The sequence below is a fragment of the Lactuca serriola genome, chromosome 5 (assembly GCF_051521515.1).
Source record: "Lactuca serriola cultivar US96UC23 chromosome 5, Lser_US96UC23_V15, whole genome shotgun sequence".
NCBI lineage: Eukaryota > Viridiplantae > Streptophyta > Magnoliopsida > Asterales > Asteraceae > Lactuca > Lactuca serriola.
The window spans coordinates 270,308,050-270,327,047 of NC_136412.1; the positions used below are offsets into that span (position 1 = coordinate 270,308,050).

An 18,998-nucleotide genomic window follows, 5' to 3' on the forward strand; every position below is an offset into this window, starting at 1 on the left:
AAATATATATGTTTATACATAGTTTAAAACCTGTATAGCATGTTCATTCAATATATATTCCACATAACAGATGAGGCACACCCACATAACACATATTTCATAGAAAGTAATTCAGATCTATGAGATAGAAGAGAGTGAATATACATTCACACACATAACAACAAAATTATACACATAACACGTATTTCGTATAAAATACTTCATAATTATGCATTAGAAGAAAGTAACTACACACTCACTTGATCAGAAGATGATCGAACAGCACTACGACTTGCAGAAGTAGTAATCCTCAGTAGATTTGGAAAATCTACACAAAAATCGAACTTCTCGCGGGCAGAGCTTCGGCTCGGGAATCGCACTTCTCGGGATCTTCGGGGCTTCGAAACTTGCTTCGGGGCTCGGGAATATTATCGGGGCTTCGGGGTATAAATGGCACGCTAAACGATGCAAAACAGGAGAGAGAAAAGAGAAAAAGAGAAAAAGAACTCGGCAGCCTCGCATCCTATTTATAGGAGACTGGAGCCTCGCAGTACGCTGGGCGTACAGCAGTACACGGGGCGTACGCGTCCGAAACATAATGGCATGCGTCATCCGAAGAACTCGAGTGCGAGGGACGTCACGCTTCGCTGTACGCTGGGCGTACAGCAGTACGATGGGCGTACTCCGAATGAGTCCGATGACTCCTCTTCGGATAATACCAAGATTTAGAATTAAAATTAAATATTTAATATTTAATAAACTTCGGAAATTCATATCTTCTTCATTCGCACTCCGTTTTCGACGTTCTTTATATCCACGCGTAGGTGAGACTACGCTCTACAACTTTCGTTTAGACCCTGTCGGCTAATTTTGAATTTAATTTTATTATTTATTTTTAGTAGGCCGGGACAGAAAAACTTCGTTATAAATTCATAACTTTTTCGTTTGACGTCCGTTCTCACTTAACTTTTCATCGTTTCGCTACTAACAACGAGATCTTCGATTCTCGTTTAGATTGTTTCGGCTAAAAACCGCTCGTTCTCAAATCGGGTATTCGGGCCGCACATCGCTAAGTCGAAACTTCAGAAAATCATAACTTCCTCATACGAAGTCAGATTTGGGCGTTCTTTATATATTCGAAAACCTCGTTTCAACCACTACAACATTATCCAATGATATCAAGTTTATTTTACACTTAAATTTTGACACTCATTTTATTCTTGATTAATCAAATCACATAATTAAGCAATTAAGCACAAAACACATAATACTCAAATAATACACTTCTATTATTTCAAAACGGGTTACAAAGGTTAACCTAGACTATTATATCAACATTAATGACAAGCCCAGAAACACAGGCGTTACATCGGGAAGTGCTTAGCTATGAAGGACCTCGGAGAGGCTTCCTATATTTTGGGAATAAGGATAGTGAGAGAACGAAGTAAAAGACTAATAGGACTTAGTCAGAACACTTACTTAGATAAAGTACTAAAATGTTTTTGTATGGAAAATTCGAAGAAGGGAGAATTACCGATACAAAGTAATGCCAAGTTGAGTAAGACTCAAAGTCCGAGTACCGAAGCCGAGATAGCAGAAATGAGTCGAGTACCATACGCTTCCGCAGTTGGCTCAATCATGTATGCTATGACTTGTACTCGCCCTGATGTAGCCTTTGCTTTGAGCATGGTCAGTAGATATCAAGGGAACCCTGGCAGAGCCCATTGGATTGCGGTCAAGAATATACTTAAGTACCTTCGGAGGACGAAGGAATGGTTTTTAGTCCTCGGGGGGAGTGATGACTTAAAGGTGCGAGGGTATAGTGACGCCGGTTTCCAGACCAACAGGGACAACTATCGTTCGTAGTCGGGCTGGGTCTTTACCCTTAATGGAGGAGCAGTAACTTGGAAAAGTTCCAAGCAGGAAACCGTAGCTGATTCAATGTGCGAATCAGAGTACATTGCAGTGAGCGAAGCGTCAAAGGATGCAATATGGTTGAAGAACTTCATTGGTGATCTTGGAGTTGTACCTGCCATAAAGGAGCCTATGGAAATTTTCTGTGATAATGAAGGAGCGGTTGCCTTGACCAAGGAACCGAGGGATCATGGTAGATCTCGTCATATCGACAGAAAATATCACTCTATTAGACATCGAGTAGAAGAAGGACACCTCGTGGTTAGGAGGATATCATTAGAAGATAACCCAGCAGATCCGCTTACGAATGGACTGAGTAGAGTTAAGCATTTGCAGCATGCTAGGAGTATTGGACTGAGAGATGATATTAGATTAGATTAGATAGTTTAGAAACTTATAATAGATAAATGTAATTGACATTTGATGATTAAATAAAGGAGTATTATTTATAAGTAAAGTTACTATCTTATGTTAATTGTTTAACTATTGTTTCACTTTGCATGTTTTGACTTCCAGAATAATTGAGTTTATTGAGAATAATCGAATTATTCAAACAGTCCACAATCGTTCATATATTAGAAGTAGGTATGAATGAAGATTGTCATGAATTGGTGTGTAGATTGTCTAAATGGTATTAGACATAGCAAAAGTTTGCTACAACGTTCATGAGTGCTTATGAACTAGTTTTGAGCATTGGAACAAACTCGCGCTTGCTGGAATCACTTTATGGAATGTGACAAAAAGGGTGATCGCAAGATGATAATATCATATGGTCTTAAAACCTAGATATATGGTTTGTTATTTGTTAATTGGTTGTATATTGATAATGCGAAACCGCATCAGTAAATTGATGTCATAAAACGCATTGTTGTGTATAATTGGTTAATGAATAAGTAAATGCATATAAGTCGAAGTTTATCTGTTACTTTTATCCTAAGAGGGTAAAAGCGATATCTCGGCCGCTCGATGATTTGATTTGACTTATGTGTCGGGCCCGGTCAGAACTAAATTGATGTGTTCGATTAAGTTCTATGTCAAATAAATCTGAGATCGAGAAACCAACTGCTGGACAAATGATTCCATAGAATTGTCCGCGTAATATCTAAACAAAGGACTATACGATCCTTTATCTAAAGGACATGACTGATAAGATCAGAGTTTGACAGCGTCTTTGAGAGCTACGATTGCTAACCAGATTATGCTTATATAGTTACTAGACTTATCCAAGTGGGAGACTCTTGGAATAGTGTCTAAGGATGCAACTATATTTGGCAAGTATTTGACCCGGTTGTGCATGGTCCTTTTGGGTTGTCTTCACCATAGCAACTTGACATGATGATTTATAATGAGAGAAGAAATATTATTAATATATTATGAGTATAATATAAGGAATAATAATATTGTTATTTGATTAATATAAGTCATAAATTAATTAGGAATTAATTTGGTGACTTAAAGAGATTAACTGAATAAAGGGGCATAAACTGTCAAATGTGTGATAGTTATGTTTTAGGCTATGAATCCTTAAGGATAAGGGGTGGACGATTTTAGGGTTTGGAAGAGCCTAGAAATCGTCCAAGGCTTAGTCCATAAGGATTATTGGATTGCTTAGGGCCTAAGTTATTCAATTAGGGTTTAAGGTGTAAGCCTAGTAGCCATTAGTATATATAGACCCCTTGGGAGGAGGAAATCGGCACCCTTGCTAATCAAGAAACCCTAGAGCCGATTTTCTCTTCCTCCTCTCTCTCTACTATCATCCTCTTGATAGTTGGTGTTTGTAAGCCATTAGAGGAGTGACAATTGTGACTCTAAGCTCCAAGGACAAGAAGATTCAAGCAAGCAACTCAAGGTAATCTTCTAGATCTGTTTTTCATATATGATTTGAATGTTTTTCATTAGATCTATCAGTCAAAGTCTTGGATACATTGCATGCTCAATTAGAGAAACCTAGATCCAAGCATTAGGGTTTGCATGTGCACATAGGAATGTTCTTATGGCTCAAACCCATCAGCCCCGCATACACGAATCAGTGGGCTTATGGGTTTTTTCCATGCTTGGGCTTCGGGCATGGGTTTGGGTTTTGTGGATTGGGCTTTCTGGTCAGAGGAAATTAAGAGCCTCAGACTCTTATTTGGGTATGTCTGGTTGGGCCAAGATTTTGTATTGGGCCTTGGTGGGCCCAATGGTTTTGGGCCTAATAGGTTTGGACCTTAGGGTCATCGAAGAATTATTATTGGACCAGGAATTGTTGGGTTATTGGTTAAGTCCCATATGGGGTTGGGCCCATTTTGGAAAACTGGGTCATTAATGAGTTTTTATGGATCGTATAGTTTTGGGCCTTGTTGGTTTTGAGCTTAGCCTTTGGTTGTAAGCCTTGTTGGATCTAGGTTAAAATGGTCATTTTACCATAAGTTTGGATTATGGATCATGGTTTGGAACCCAATTGCTAATTGGGTGATATTTTGGTATTGATAGCTCGGGAAGGCGTCCGAGTAGCAGCTAGGGATTTCATTCAGTAAGCTCTTGAATTCGAGGTGAGTCTCTCTTCGTAGAATACGTGGGTCGAAGGTACCAAGGCCGACCCACTTGTATGTTATAGTATAATGATTGTCCATGTGATAATTGTCAGTCGTGCATGTATTGCTTGATGCTTTCTGTTTGATATTATGTGGTAATGGTATGGGTGAAATAGACTCAATATCCGATTGGATTAAATCGAAGGGTAGGTCGGGCACCTAGATATTACTGACAAGGGTAGGTCGGCACCCAAATATGCCTGACAAGGGTAGGTCGAGCACCCAAATATGCTCGGCAGTATCCGGTTGAAATAGACCGAATGGGTAGGTCAGGCACCCAGATATGCCTGATGGTATGTTTTCATTATATGTGGTATTTGGGGAACTCACTAAGCTTTGTGCTTACGGTTTTCGGTTTCGTTTCAGATACTCCATTTTTCAAATGAAAGAGCTTGGGACGATCGCAGCGCATACACCCGTGTTTTCCGCAATATATGATCTTTGGGATTAGACTCTGATATTTTTTTTAATTGAAATGTTTTTAAATGTCTTGAACAAAGTTACATTAGTGTTTTGGTTATAATAAAAATGAATTTTTTTTATCCTTGATTTTTGGGATGTTACAATATAATAGCAAACTTAATATACATAATTTTATATTAAAACACACATTTTAGTTCATAGAATAACTAGAATATCATGCAATAACATTTCATAATATGTAGAATATTCTACAAGAACATACATTATAATAATTAGAATAGTTAAAATATAACCTAATAACAATCAATAATATATATAAAATAAATACCAATACAAAATAAATTAGAGTATTCAAATAAATCAGACATTACAATTCAGAACATATCAAAAATTATACTAAAATATACATTATACTTCATAGAAAAATTAGAATATCACATAAAACATTCTAGAATTTGTAGACTTTCATCAAGTTCATGATGGGGATCAAAGTTGCTATTATAAAGCATCATCAAAAATTCTGTAGAATGTTATATTCTGGAATTATTAAGCAACATAATATTCTAAAAATATCAAGTTTATGATGGTAATGATCAAGGTTTGTATTAATAAGCAACGCATGTTATCTATAATTATCAAGAAACATTAATTTGTTGGAATTATAAAATCCAGAATTTATATTACATAATTATCAAAAAAAATTAGGGTTGAAAAGAAATTAGGATTTAGGTGATATTACAAGATAACATATTAAAGGAGAAGAAAGAGCATATCAATTTCTTTTACGCGATGAAAATGGATCAAAATTAGTATTAGAACACAAATCTGAACGAGATGTATTTGAAAAATTATTGAATCGATGAAGTCTTGATGTAATCAAAATTTTATCTTGATGAAATCTTAAAAGATATGAATCAGAATCAACAAGATGAAATCCGAAAAAAAAATGAAATTAGAATCAGTTTTCTATGGAGTTAAATACATGATAAAAGCATGACATTCCTGATTGTTCAAAGCATAACTATATTTTAACCATTACTATTATTCTATGAAACATTCAGCAGCAATTCAAAAAACCATACCAATTTTTCGAAATTAAAAAGATAACCAACATTCGAACAAAAAAAACACTACAATGTCATACATAATCAAAGACTTCTAAATCTTCCAGAAATTTTATTCACGTCATTCTAATATGTTCCTTACATCGATCCATTCCCTCGCCATTTTTAATGAGCCTCCTTATCAACCTTTCTCTATTCTTTTTATTTGTTATTTTTTTTTTGTTCTTGTGCTTGTTTATTGTATGTATATAACATTTTGCAGCATACATGCAACATAAATATGTAACCTTCTTATTCTATAGAAAACCTTATTTACCCAAGTCAAAATTCCACATTTCCGCTTACTTACATGTTACCAAAATACTTTTAGATCTATCACATTAACAATACAACAAAATTTGTTATAAGTTCCTTAGTTTACCAAAGCAAGTTCATCCTACTTACTCTAAATTAACTTAGTTGTAATGTATTTTAATAAAATTACATTATTTCTTATTTTCTAAGAAAAATCATACACTAATTAAAAACCATAATATTATCAAGACATGGAATTTGAATATGAATTTGATTTATTCTAACCATCCATAGTCAGTTATAGTTACATACATACTAACTAGAAGACTAACAAAATATATATTCTTAAAAAATATCTTAAATTAACAGCAAACATTAATCATTGTAAAATTCTATTAATATTTACAAGCATAAAACCAAAATAAATATCTAGTAAGATATAATGTTGTTAAGTCAATCGAATTTGAAAAAAGTTAACTCAGATTAATTGCAAACATAAAAAGTCAATAACATTCTAAAGCTTTACAACAAACAAGAGATTCCAATAGTTACCAAATCAAGAAAAATGAATCAATAATCCATGGATTCATTGAAATCAAAATCATATAGAAAGAAAAATCATATAAACATTGAATTTATAGAAATCAAACTCATAAAAAATAAACCAAAGGATATATTAGTTTCATCTTACCCGATTGTTGAAATATCCATTTTTGATGATCATAATCAGAATCAAGATATTCAAAATCAAAGGTATTCAAGCTTTGATTTGTGGTAGAATGAAATCATGGTTTTTAGAAGAACTAGAATCAGTTTCTTAGGGTTTTATCGAGGGGTTTTGGAGAAAAGTACAATAATCAAAATCGCAATCGATTCAGTGATACCAGGAAGATCAACGTGAAGCAAAATCAAAATCAGAATAAGAGAAAGTTGAAAGGTAACTGATTCTTCAATCAAGATTGTAATCGGGAAGAAATATGATTTTTAGGGTTCGGTGGTAGGTGAGAGTTTTTTTGGATCGTGAAAGATGAATAAAATTGCTTGAATCACAATTGCAAATCAATTAAAAGTCAAGTTATGTTACTACCCCTCTGTGTCTTTCATTAATCATAAAGTTTGAAAAAATTGCAAAAATGTCACCGCCTCTTTATATTTTGTTTTGATTTAATCTCAGTCATAGATCATGGTAGTTGAATGCTTCAGATTTTGTCTCCATGTCTTACAAAATATCATTGTCTCAAATGAACTCAACCATATATATATATATATATATATATATATATATATATATATATATATATATATAGGGTGGAGTTCAATAGATAACTATAATTAACTAAGGAACCAATTTTTTTTCAACTTTTAAAACTTAATTTTTATCAAAAAAAAAAAAAAAAAACTAAAAATACAGAAATTCATAACTTTTTATTCTTTTTGCAATGATATCAATATCGATAAAATAATTTTTTTTTATTTTTTTCGTCAAATTCACAATGTGAATCTAAATTCACATTGTGAATCCGAAAAATATATTTAACATTCACAATGTTAAGTTATGAATTTAGATATTTTTAGTTATTTTTTCGATAAAGAATAAGCTCTAGAACTTGAAAAAAAATTGTTTCTTGGAGAACCAATAATTATGGTTCTTTATTGAACTTTTTTCTATATATATATATATATATATATATATATATATATATATATATATATATATATATATATATATATATACATAGGTCTAAGTTATATGGAAAACAAGAAACCCTAAAAATCATAAAAATTCATAAAAAAAAAATACTTAGACATCACAAATCTTTTTTTTTATTTTATATTATGAGTTTTCGAAGCTTTTTATGTATTTTCACTGATTTTTTTTAAAACCAAAAAAAGAAAAATCGATTTTTTATTTTTTTTCAGCGAATTTCTAAAAAAACCTGCGACTTTTTGATATATAAATTCAAAAAATAAAAATAAAAAAAAAAGATTTGTGATGTCTAAATACTTTTTTATAGATTTTTATGATTTTTAGGGTTTTTTTAGGGTTAAATGTAAGTCATATTAGAACTTTTATAACATATAATACAATATTCAAAGTAAGTTTTATAACATATAATATAATATTCAAAGTAAGTTTTTCTTTGAAAATAGATTTTGCCTGTAATAACATGTTTTTACATTTATACTCTTTCTGCCTAAATAAATTTTGATAGAAACATTTTTCGTTATTCATAATTTTATGGTTAAATCATTTGTATTTTATAAGTTGTGATTTGGGTCTCTTACTATATTTTAAAGTTAGGTTTTTGTCCTTTATATAATTTCTTTTTATTATTTTCCTTAAATACATTTCCATGTCTTATTTTCATTTGTCTTCTCTATATATAATTGTTTTGATGGAAACTTTATTTTGATATTTTTGTGGTCCACTTGATATAGTGTAATCGTCACCGTTGACATTTGTAAACCACATTTTTTATATACGAATTGAAAAAAAGTTACCACTAGCATTAAAGTTATGTTTTGTTTTTTTACATAATTTTATTAACTACGGACGAGTTCTTCACCGATGCGAAATAACTTAAATATTAGTTAAATATAATTTGTAACCTGTATGAATCTTTGCCAATAGAATTGTGGATTAATGTGATATAGAGTAATTACTTGAAGAAATAAATTCACGTTCCACGAAGAAGAAAAAGTTTAATCGGGTTAAATGTAAGTCATATTATTCAACAGTTAGATTGATGTAAAGACTTAAAAGAAGAGGCTCAAATTAACGTGTTCTAGTATGGGCTTCGTATTTGGGACAAAACCAAAAAACTGGCCCAGATTGTTAAATCCAATTACCTAAAGTAGATTTTTGTATTTTAATTTATATAGTTTTTCAAAATATCGTGCTTAAACGAGATAAGGTTTTATTTTTTATTTTTGGAGAGGGAGCTTTCTAATGAGGGTTTCGGGTCAGTTTTTGGATACCGACTAATCTTTAGGTGAGCAACAGAAGAGGGTACCCGTTTTCAAAACCGGAACCACCTCGGAACTGCCGGTTCCATAACCGAAACCGCCTTAACCGGTTCCGGTTCCGGTTCTCATTTTTCTAAAACCGCTACCCGCTGGGTAACCGTCGGAACCGATATATATATATATATATATATATATATATATATATATATATATATATATATATATATATTCTTTCAATTCAAATCAAATGAAACTCTTCTATTATAATGTTTACGAGACCAAAGTATTATTTAAAATTCATATTTAAACATCAATGAATTCTTTTCCAACTCTAAATCAATAGCTTTCTGTTCATTTGGTGTTTTACAAAGCAATGCAATCAGTAGACAATTTCCATTATAATTCTCACTGTTTATAAAATTACTATGTCCATATAACCATATTGCATCCCCATACATATAAATATAGAGAAACACAGTTACATCATATTGAATTTCTAAAATGAGGATTTTACTATATCCAAATACATACACATTTCTTACATAAATGAAAAGCAATCCATTGAGAACCGATAATTTATTTGCTTTTGTAACTAAATTTTGTAATATATTTTTTTTAAGTGGATACCCGGAACCGAAACCGGAACCGGCGGTTCCGGTTCCAGCATCTTAGGAACCACCGGTTCCAGTTTCGGTTCTGGTTCCATGAAAAATAGCCAGGTACCCGTCTATGTTCACCCTTATAATCTTATATGTAAACATGAAACTACGTGGGCTGAGTAGATCTTCCACATGTCTTATCAAGTCACCGCAACTCAAGTGATTGACATTACTTTTTAATGAATTACTTGGAACACTTAGATAAAAAATAAAAATAAAGAAAATACTATATAGAAGCTAGATAGAACTCGCATATTATATAAGCAAGGTTTAATAAAAGGATTATGATAAATTAGTAGAGAAAGTGTTGGTTGTAATGATTTCGTCGTTAAACATTTAAATGCGTAAAATTAAATTTTAAAATCTTTAAATTGTTACCATATATGTTACAACATGTTCCATTTAGTATCGGTCTATGTGGCATGTTTGATCATCTTCATCTAATTGGCATTGTCCTGCCATCGGTATGGAATTTAAAATAAAAATTACCTTTCTCTCAAATTAATTTTATTTTATTATTTTCAAAAAACAAAATTAAATCATAACCTCTTTTGTTATTAGACAACCACCAATAAATATTCTTTTGTCTAGTTGTAAGAACTAACTCACAAATGAAAATTCATAGGTTTAAGTCTTATTAGAAGACATAATTGGTATTTAGGAATATATAAGCTCATCGTTTAAAAAAATATTAGACAACCACTACCTCCACCACAACGCCCGCCCTACTTTCGTTCCATGTCCTTTCTTTTCGATGACCACATTTCCTCTAATGGCTTCCTTATGTGACATCAGTCAAGAAATCAACAACAATGGTCGTCGTAGGAATGAATCGATTAAAAGGGGAATCGTAGTTGTATGTTGTTGTTGGTTATCATGTAACGTCCAAATTTTCATAGTAAAATTTTCAATTTTTAAAATAACATAAAAGACATTTTCATTAAACCAATCATCCATAAAACCAGAGGCGGAGTGAATAGGGGGGCTGCCGGATGCTTGGCCACCCCCGATCACTTTTAAAAGTGTAGCAATATTGTCGATAAAAAGAGTTACTCATCACTAAACTTTGGCCCACATTGAATAGTTAATAACACTTAGCCTCTTCCAATTATTAAAAAAAACAATTATCATATATTAAAAAACATTTTGTTAATGAAGTTGGCATGAGAATTGTCTAAACTTAAGGCCCAGTTTCACTTTAATTCTTTAAAACGACTGTATCACCCAATTTATTTTATTTTTAATTGACTATTTTGATTAATATCTCATTTATATCAATCCGTAGTAGCTATATTATCCCCATTTGTTATAGCTATATTACCACCATTTATTTATAAATAGTGTGGGTTAATCAACGATTATTAAGAGTCTAAGCGTAGCTATTTTTATTCGTCGAATTGGTTAGCTTTCAGTTAACAGATTGTTTTCGTCTACACTCAAACGATTTCAATTCTTTAATTAAAAAGGTAAATTTTATTTCTTATTGCATATGCTATTTAATAATACTTGTAAATAATAATTTAATTATAATTTGATAATTTGGTTTATTATAATTATAGGGTAAATTACGAGCAAGAAAAGAACCATCGATTCTTTTTTCAAACGAATAGAGGATACATGTGAGCCTCAATTGCATCCGGTTAGTGATAATACTAAATAGGATATTCATAATGCACACCCACAACCTCATAGGAATAGTAACATGGAAGAGTACAATAATATTGAACCAGAATAAAATGATATTCCAGATGTAGGAGGGGTAAAATTAGATTTTTTGATTCGTAATCCAGGAAAACGACATTCAATCTTAAGCTATCCAACTATCCAAGTAACCAACATGATAAGATTAGACGATTATGTACTAAACTTAGACCATAGCAACTTCAAAAATTAAAGTATCCATTAGTGGCCCTATCGATCTATGTGTAACCCCCCGTTATTCTTAAATCCTGGCTCCGCCCCTGCATAAAACCATTGTTCCAAAAACATAAACCCAAAAATCAGAGTATCATAACAATACAGAATCTCAAACATGAAAGTTATTGATAAATATGTACAGTTACACGTTCCCCTTCCCACAATCCTCAGATGTACACGAAACATTTAATTCACAACTGTAAGCTAAAGCTTAGTGAATTTTCCAAAATATCACATACAATACATAAACCATACATAATAGCAATAGGTTTGTTTCAAACCAACATATCTATTTCAATCAAAAGGACACGTTTCAACCGAGCAAGTCTATTTCAACTGAATAGATATGTTTCAACACAATAGGTTTGTTTCAGCCAAACAGGTATATTTCAACCCAAAAGGTCTATTTCAACCAAACAAAGCATGTAAATATACAAGTAGTAAGCAAGGCCCTACCAGTCTATCTAAGCATATACTCATGTCATTGTTGGATTATGTGTCAAAGCCCATAATTATAATTGGTATGTACTTGAATTGATAGTGGCATGGTCCTTTTGGGTTGCTTTCACACGTGCAACTAGACAGGATGATTCATCGAGGAAGAGGAAGAATTTATTAATTGATTAATAAATTGGAATAAATGATTTATTAATATGTTATGGCAATAATATATTAATTAGTAATCATGTTATTAATTAATATTTAATCGAAAATTAATTTGAAATTAATTTTGGGATTAAATGAATTAATTAAAAGTGTAAGGACTAAAAGTGCAATTGTTCTATAGTTGGGCAAAAGGGTCCAGAACCTTCATAGGGAAGGTGGTGGATGATTTCAATGATATATGTAGGATTATTCTAGAGTTTCTAGAATATCTTATCATATATGGATAATCAAAGGAGATGAATAATTACCATATTTGATATTAGGGTTATTCATAGCATCCTTGGTGCACTATAAATAGAGCCCTTAAGCCTTGGATTTTCGGCCACTATTTAGAAGAATCAAGAACCGAATTTTTGATCACCTCCTCCTCTCTCATATCATTCTCTTGCATTATGTGTTTATGAGCCATTAGAGGTGTTATACTTGTGACACTAAGTTCTCAAGCCTCAAGATCTATAAGGGAATCGTTGTTATTACAATATAACAATCAAGGTATGTAACCAAACCCTAGTTTTATATAGATTTCGAAAATTGTAGACACTTCCTAGGATTTCTTCTTTTGTGTTCAAGTTTGCATGCTCAATTAGAGAAAACCTAAATCCAAAGCATTAGGGTTGCATGCACACATAAGAGTTGTTGTTATGCTCAAACCCCATCAGTGGTATCAGAGACTATGATTAGTTTTCTGTTGAATATGATATAATTGTGAATTGTTCAAGGAGAAGGGAACATAATCGTCATTATGTTCATCGAACTCATCGAGTTGGTCTTTGAACTCGACGAGTTGCACTGTCAGATCCTAAATTTTCAGTTTTGATAATTGTCTCATGGATTGATTAGGATAATTACCTTAAATTCGTTTTAATTGTTTAAAATTGGATATTTTAATAAGTAATTTTGTATCCTTATCATGAATTCATGATTGGGTTAAAGTTTTTGATAAATATAAAATTAATTTGTTAATTTAATTATTAAAAATTGAACCTAGTATTTTTGAAATGTTTTACAAATACTTCCTTGGTTTTAAAATTTAGAATTTAAATTAAATAGTTTAATTTTGAAATTCTAAAATTTAAGAACCCTAGTATTTTACAAGTTTAAAATACACCCTTATATATATATATATATATATATATATATATATATATATATATATATATATGTGTGTGTGTGTGTGTGTGTGTGTGTATAAGAAAAGTCAGTCTTACCGTTAGTAGACATCATTCACGAAGCTGATCTATAAGGGGAGTTTAAGGAAGCGGTATATAAAATGACCGACATTGGGTATCCACCCTTACCCACCGCTCTCTTGACTAGTGGAGGGTCGTTAGCCGAACGGGTTTGATAGGACACTTAATTATTATTAATAAGTATAATGAAATATATGAAGTAACTAAATGTTTTCATAAAATTCTCAATTTTAGTTAGTTTAGGAAAAATGTGAATTTGATGCTAATCCATGAAATTGCACATTGCACTTTATAAAAGTCGTTAGTGGAGCGTGTGTGGTTAACCGACACACTAATGTGGACTAATAAAGGGTAGCAATGGGTAGCTCGTAAATTATCGTTGATTAATGGAGCGTGTGTGGTTAACCGGCACATTAATTAGATGATAAATAACATCGAGAGTACCAAACTAATTTCCATGGTTATTCACACCTTGTTTGTGATCCTCGGTATCCCAGTCACAAATGGAAATAGCATAATCGAGATTAAACATGTCATTGATTAGTTCAATGAATCTCAAAAGATCTAGGAATTTCATTTAAAACTTAATTCGCTTAAATTTCATTTTCGTGGTGGTGAAATTGATAAATCGTCATTTACCTACCTTTAAATAATTTGCAATTAGATTACGACATCCCTCTTCTGAATTGTGAATTATTTAGTTGGATCCTAGCCTTAATATTTCATTTGGGTGTTATATTGAGGATTTTTTTATCTAATCAAATCGTATCCTTTTTCTTTTTCAGATGTCAACTTCAAACAATGCTTCCGGATCCTCCACCAACAACTCCAACCACTTTTCGCTCTTGAGCATCTGCTCGAAGTTCACCTTTGATGGTTCTAATTTTAATAATTGGATCCATAACATCAGAATGGCCTTGCGCTTCGAGGAAAAGGAATACGTTCTCGAAAAGGAGCTAAACGAGATTGATGAAACTAAATCTACTCTCGAAGAAATTGTTGAATATAGGAGACACTGCAATGATGCTACCAAAGTGGCATGCATCATGGTGGCTACTATGACTCCCGAACTGCAAAGGTTCTATGAGGACTATTGGCCTTATGAGATGTACAAGGACTTGATGGAGAAGTACCATCAACGAGTCGGACAAGAAAGGTACGAAATAGTCAAGTCGCTCATAAACAGCAAGATGAAGGATGGAGAGTCCGTTACGACCTACTTGCAACGCATGCAACGTTATGTGGATCGTCCGTTGAAGCTCAATGTTAACTTTGATGAGGAATTGGATATTGACATAGTCTTGCACTTATTACCTAGTTGTTATGATCAATTTGTGATGACCTATCATTTGAACAAGGAGGAAACTACATGGAGTCGACTCCAAAGCTTGCTGAGAATCGCCAAGGGTGGAATGAAGGCAAAGAGTATTACCTCCACTCCTGCTGTTGTTGCTGCCCACATCTTGGCCATAGGCAAGGGAAAGGGAAGAAGAGAAAATCTCCCTTGAAACAAAACAGGAAGGGAAAGTCTCAAGCCAGGTCGTCAAGTAATGGCCCTAAAGGCAAATCTAGTTTTGAAGCTCCCCCTGCCTATGATCCGAAGGAGGCTACTTGCTTTTATTGCTATGACAAAGGGCATTGGAAGATAAGTTGCCCCAAGTACTTGCAAGACATAAAGGATGGCAAGGTTAAGCCACCCTCGGCAAGTATTTACACTATTTTATCTAAAAACTCATCACATTCGAAATCTTGGGTTCTTGATACAGGGTGTGGTTTTCACATTTGCTCTTACTTGCAGGGACTAAAAAGAAGTGAAGATGTGGAGCATGGGAAGATGAACCTGATTATAGGCAATAGGAGATCGTCAATTGTTACCAAGATTGGCCTTTATTCTTTAATGCTTAGTAGTGGGTTATGTTTAGATTTAAATAATTGTTGCCACTCGTCAGAAATGACAATAAATATTATTTCATTTCATGGTTTTTATAAACAAGGTTTTAGATATTCTTTTGATAATGAGAATGGTTCTGTTCATGGTTATTATAATGGTGTATTTTATTTTGAAGCATAACCTTGTGATAGCGTGTATGAAACTGTGATGGTTGTAAACAATTTAGGAAATAGTGTGTTGCAAATTGAATCGTCTAATGGTTTAGACAAGGCATGCTTGTGGCATTGTCGTGTTGGACATGTTAACAAGAAACACATTGCTCAACTCCAAAACGATGGAGTGTTGGAATCATTCGACTTAAGGTCAGATGATAGCTCATATGAAAAGAGGATAGTGGGAGTGCAATTGGTCTTGAAGAAATTCAAGAGCCAAGCGATGAAGGAACCTCTAACACTGTAACAACCCAAAGTTGTTCATTGCCGAAAACCGTTCTACCCGAAAAATTCGCCGTTTATCAAATTCGTTCTGTTTTCGTTTGGGGTTAAATTATTTAAACTTATATGTTTATTATAATCTAATGAGTGTCCAAACCTGTTAGGAACTCACGAAGTTAGCCCAAATTGTATAATTTAGAAATTTTAGAAACGTCCCCGTCGAGTTACGGAAACTTAATCGGGTGCGACCAAAAGCCCCGTTTAGTGCCGGTATCGGGTAGAATTCCATCGTGTCCAAGTTTTAGGACCTATTTAAACGTGTTCAAGCTTTCATTTGAAGCTTTTTGCTTCATCTCTCTACTCTCTCTCTAACCTCTCTCCTAAATCCAAGTTTAAGGGTCTAAATCACAAGTTTAAGGCTTCCAATCACCAAGGTACCTTCCTTAACTCGTTGTGTATCATGTTTAGCCTTTAAATTCGAGTTTAAACCATGGATTAGGACCATTATCATGGGTTTACGGTCCTATAACTATCCTAGGCCGTAAACTCATTTAAAGGGGGTTTTTGAGCAACAAAACCCTTCCAAACCACAACTAGATTTTAGATATGGCTAAATGACTTCATGGATTGGACTTAGAACATTTTAGACATGGATTTTGAGGGATTTGAAAGAGTTTACGGCCCAGGAAGGTGCCTAGGCCGTAAACACTAAATTAAAAGGGTTTTTAGCCCTTAAACCCTTCCTAGACTCAAACAAGGCTTAGGTATGAATTTTAGAATAATGGTATTTGCCTTAGAACATCATAAACATAATTTTTGAGGAGTAAATAGGAGTTTATGGCCAAGGTCATGCTTAGGCCGTAAACCCCTCAAAAATGGAGAGTAAACCCCTTTTAACTTGTCCAAATGTCTTGAAACTCAACCAATAGCCTTGTGGTAAATCCTAGAGCCATCTAAAAATAGTTTGGGGACCATAAACACATCAAACATCCTCTTAATAAGAGTTTACGGCCATAGATCATGCTCTTAGGCCGTAAACTCCTAAATGTGAGTTAAATGGTGCCCTAAATTCATAACAAGGCTTGGAAAATTAACTAGAATCACATGTGATTGTTCCTTGTGGCCCAAAATAATTATTCTTGACCATAGGAGAGTATACCCTGTAAACTCCAAGTTTACAGCCGTGAACTCCCTTAAACATGGTATAAGTCCCATAATTTTATTCCAAGGCATTTTAGAAGTCCATTCCCACATTTCCCAAGTCCAAACAAGCCATTAAGCACTCAAAATCATACCAACATGAGTTCACGGCCGTGAACTCATGTATGTATGTGTTTTATGGTTGTAAACTCCCTAAAATGTTTACTCTTGGGGAGTAAACTCAAATCCCAAGTCCTTAGTACCATTACACGTCCGTAGATGTCACCCGGGTCACTCCAAACACTCGTTTTGAGGTGTTTAATCTCATTGGAGTATAATGTTCCATATAATTAGTGATTGTAAATCTAATTAGATATATATGGACATTATTTCATTTTACATAGGGACATCACGAGTAATCAGGCCCCGAACCGACGTTTAGTGTCCGAAATCGTCACATTTTCGCGTCCGGTGAGTTCATACCCCTACCCTTTTTCATGCGTTTTTCAAATGGTTTTCAACGTTTTCAGGGGGGAATACAAGAAAAAGTACAAGAAATCTTGTACTTAAACGTATTTTCATTTCAAATGTTTTATTTCATGTATGATTTTAATAATAAAAAGTGTGATAACTAATGGTTCGAATTGTAGGTTAAACAGTTAGACTAAACATAGATTTCTTTTAAAAGTGTTACAACTATATTCTCTTTGAATAAGAAATCATACTAATCATAACTAAGATTAATACTAAACGAATGCGAATACGAATATAACTAATAGGATAGAACGAATATGAATATAACTATTAGGTTAGTACGAATACGAATGCGAATACGAATATAACTAATAGGATAGAACGAATACGAATATAACTATTAGGTTGGTACGAATATGAATGCGAATACGAATATAACTAATAGGAAAGCACGAATACGAATATAACTAATAGGATAGAACGAATACGAATATAACTAATAGGATAGAACAAATACGAATACGAATCTAACCAATAGCATAGTACGAATACGAATAGAAATAGGAATACGAATGCGAATTAACGCCTTTGGATGACACTAAGACTTCGAATATACAGCTAGTGTACCCCTTGAGTGTCACCAGAGTTTCAAATTAAATACGGAAATACGCCTCTGGACCTCTTATGAGTTTCGAATATATTCGCCTCAAAATGTCGACAGAGCTTCGATTATACAACTAATGTACTCTTTTGGAACTCAACAGAACTTCAAAAATACTGTAATGTATGCTTCTGTGTGATTCCAAATATTCGAAAATACAACTAAGTTAGTAGATAATAGTCATTCGAATGTAGAATATCTAAGGGTTTAGAATACTTAACTAATACTATACACATGGTAATTACTAGTACTTCGAAATCAATCCTAAGAACCAACCAGTAACGAACTTAGATACAAATAGGCAACTCAACACATAGGAAAATATGGGATTTTCCTGGGATAACATAACAACCAGTAACGAACTTAGATACAAATAGGCAACTCAACACATAGGAAAATATGGGATTTTCCTGGGTAGCACATCAACTCATAAACGGATAAAGTAACAAACGAATAACTAAAACTATAAGGAAAATATGGGATTTTCCTGGAATGACATAACCAACAGTTTTTGAAATTGTAACAAAGGAAACTCGATATTTTCAAAACTAAACCGCTTATGAACTCACCAACTTTATGCTGATTTTCAAACCGCTTGTATTCTCAGGTCAGCGTTAGACAGGTACACTGCCACCTTTTGGAGAAGACGGAGCGTTCCGAAGACTCGTCTTTACTTTTGTTCATATTAAATATGTAAAACACTTGTACAACTTTACTTTCAAACAGATGTAAACAATATTATGTAATGT

At 33.1% G+C, this 18,998-nt stretch overlaps 1 protein-coding gene across 1 annotated transcript; it reads left to right on the forward strand.

Annotated features, from left to right (window-relative positions):
• Window positions 1-14,560: 14,560 nt before the first annotated feature.
• On the forward strand, window positions 14,561-15,157 carry LOC145050491 (uncharacterized). Its single transcript, XM_078998732.1, has one exon. It carries the CDS (start codon window positions 14,561-14,563, stop codon window positions 15,155-15,157), a length of 597 nt encoding a protein of 198 aa, XP_078854858.1.
• Window positions 15,158-18,998: the final 3,841 nt, after the last annotated feature.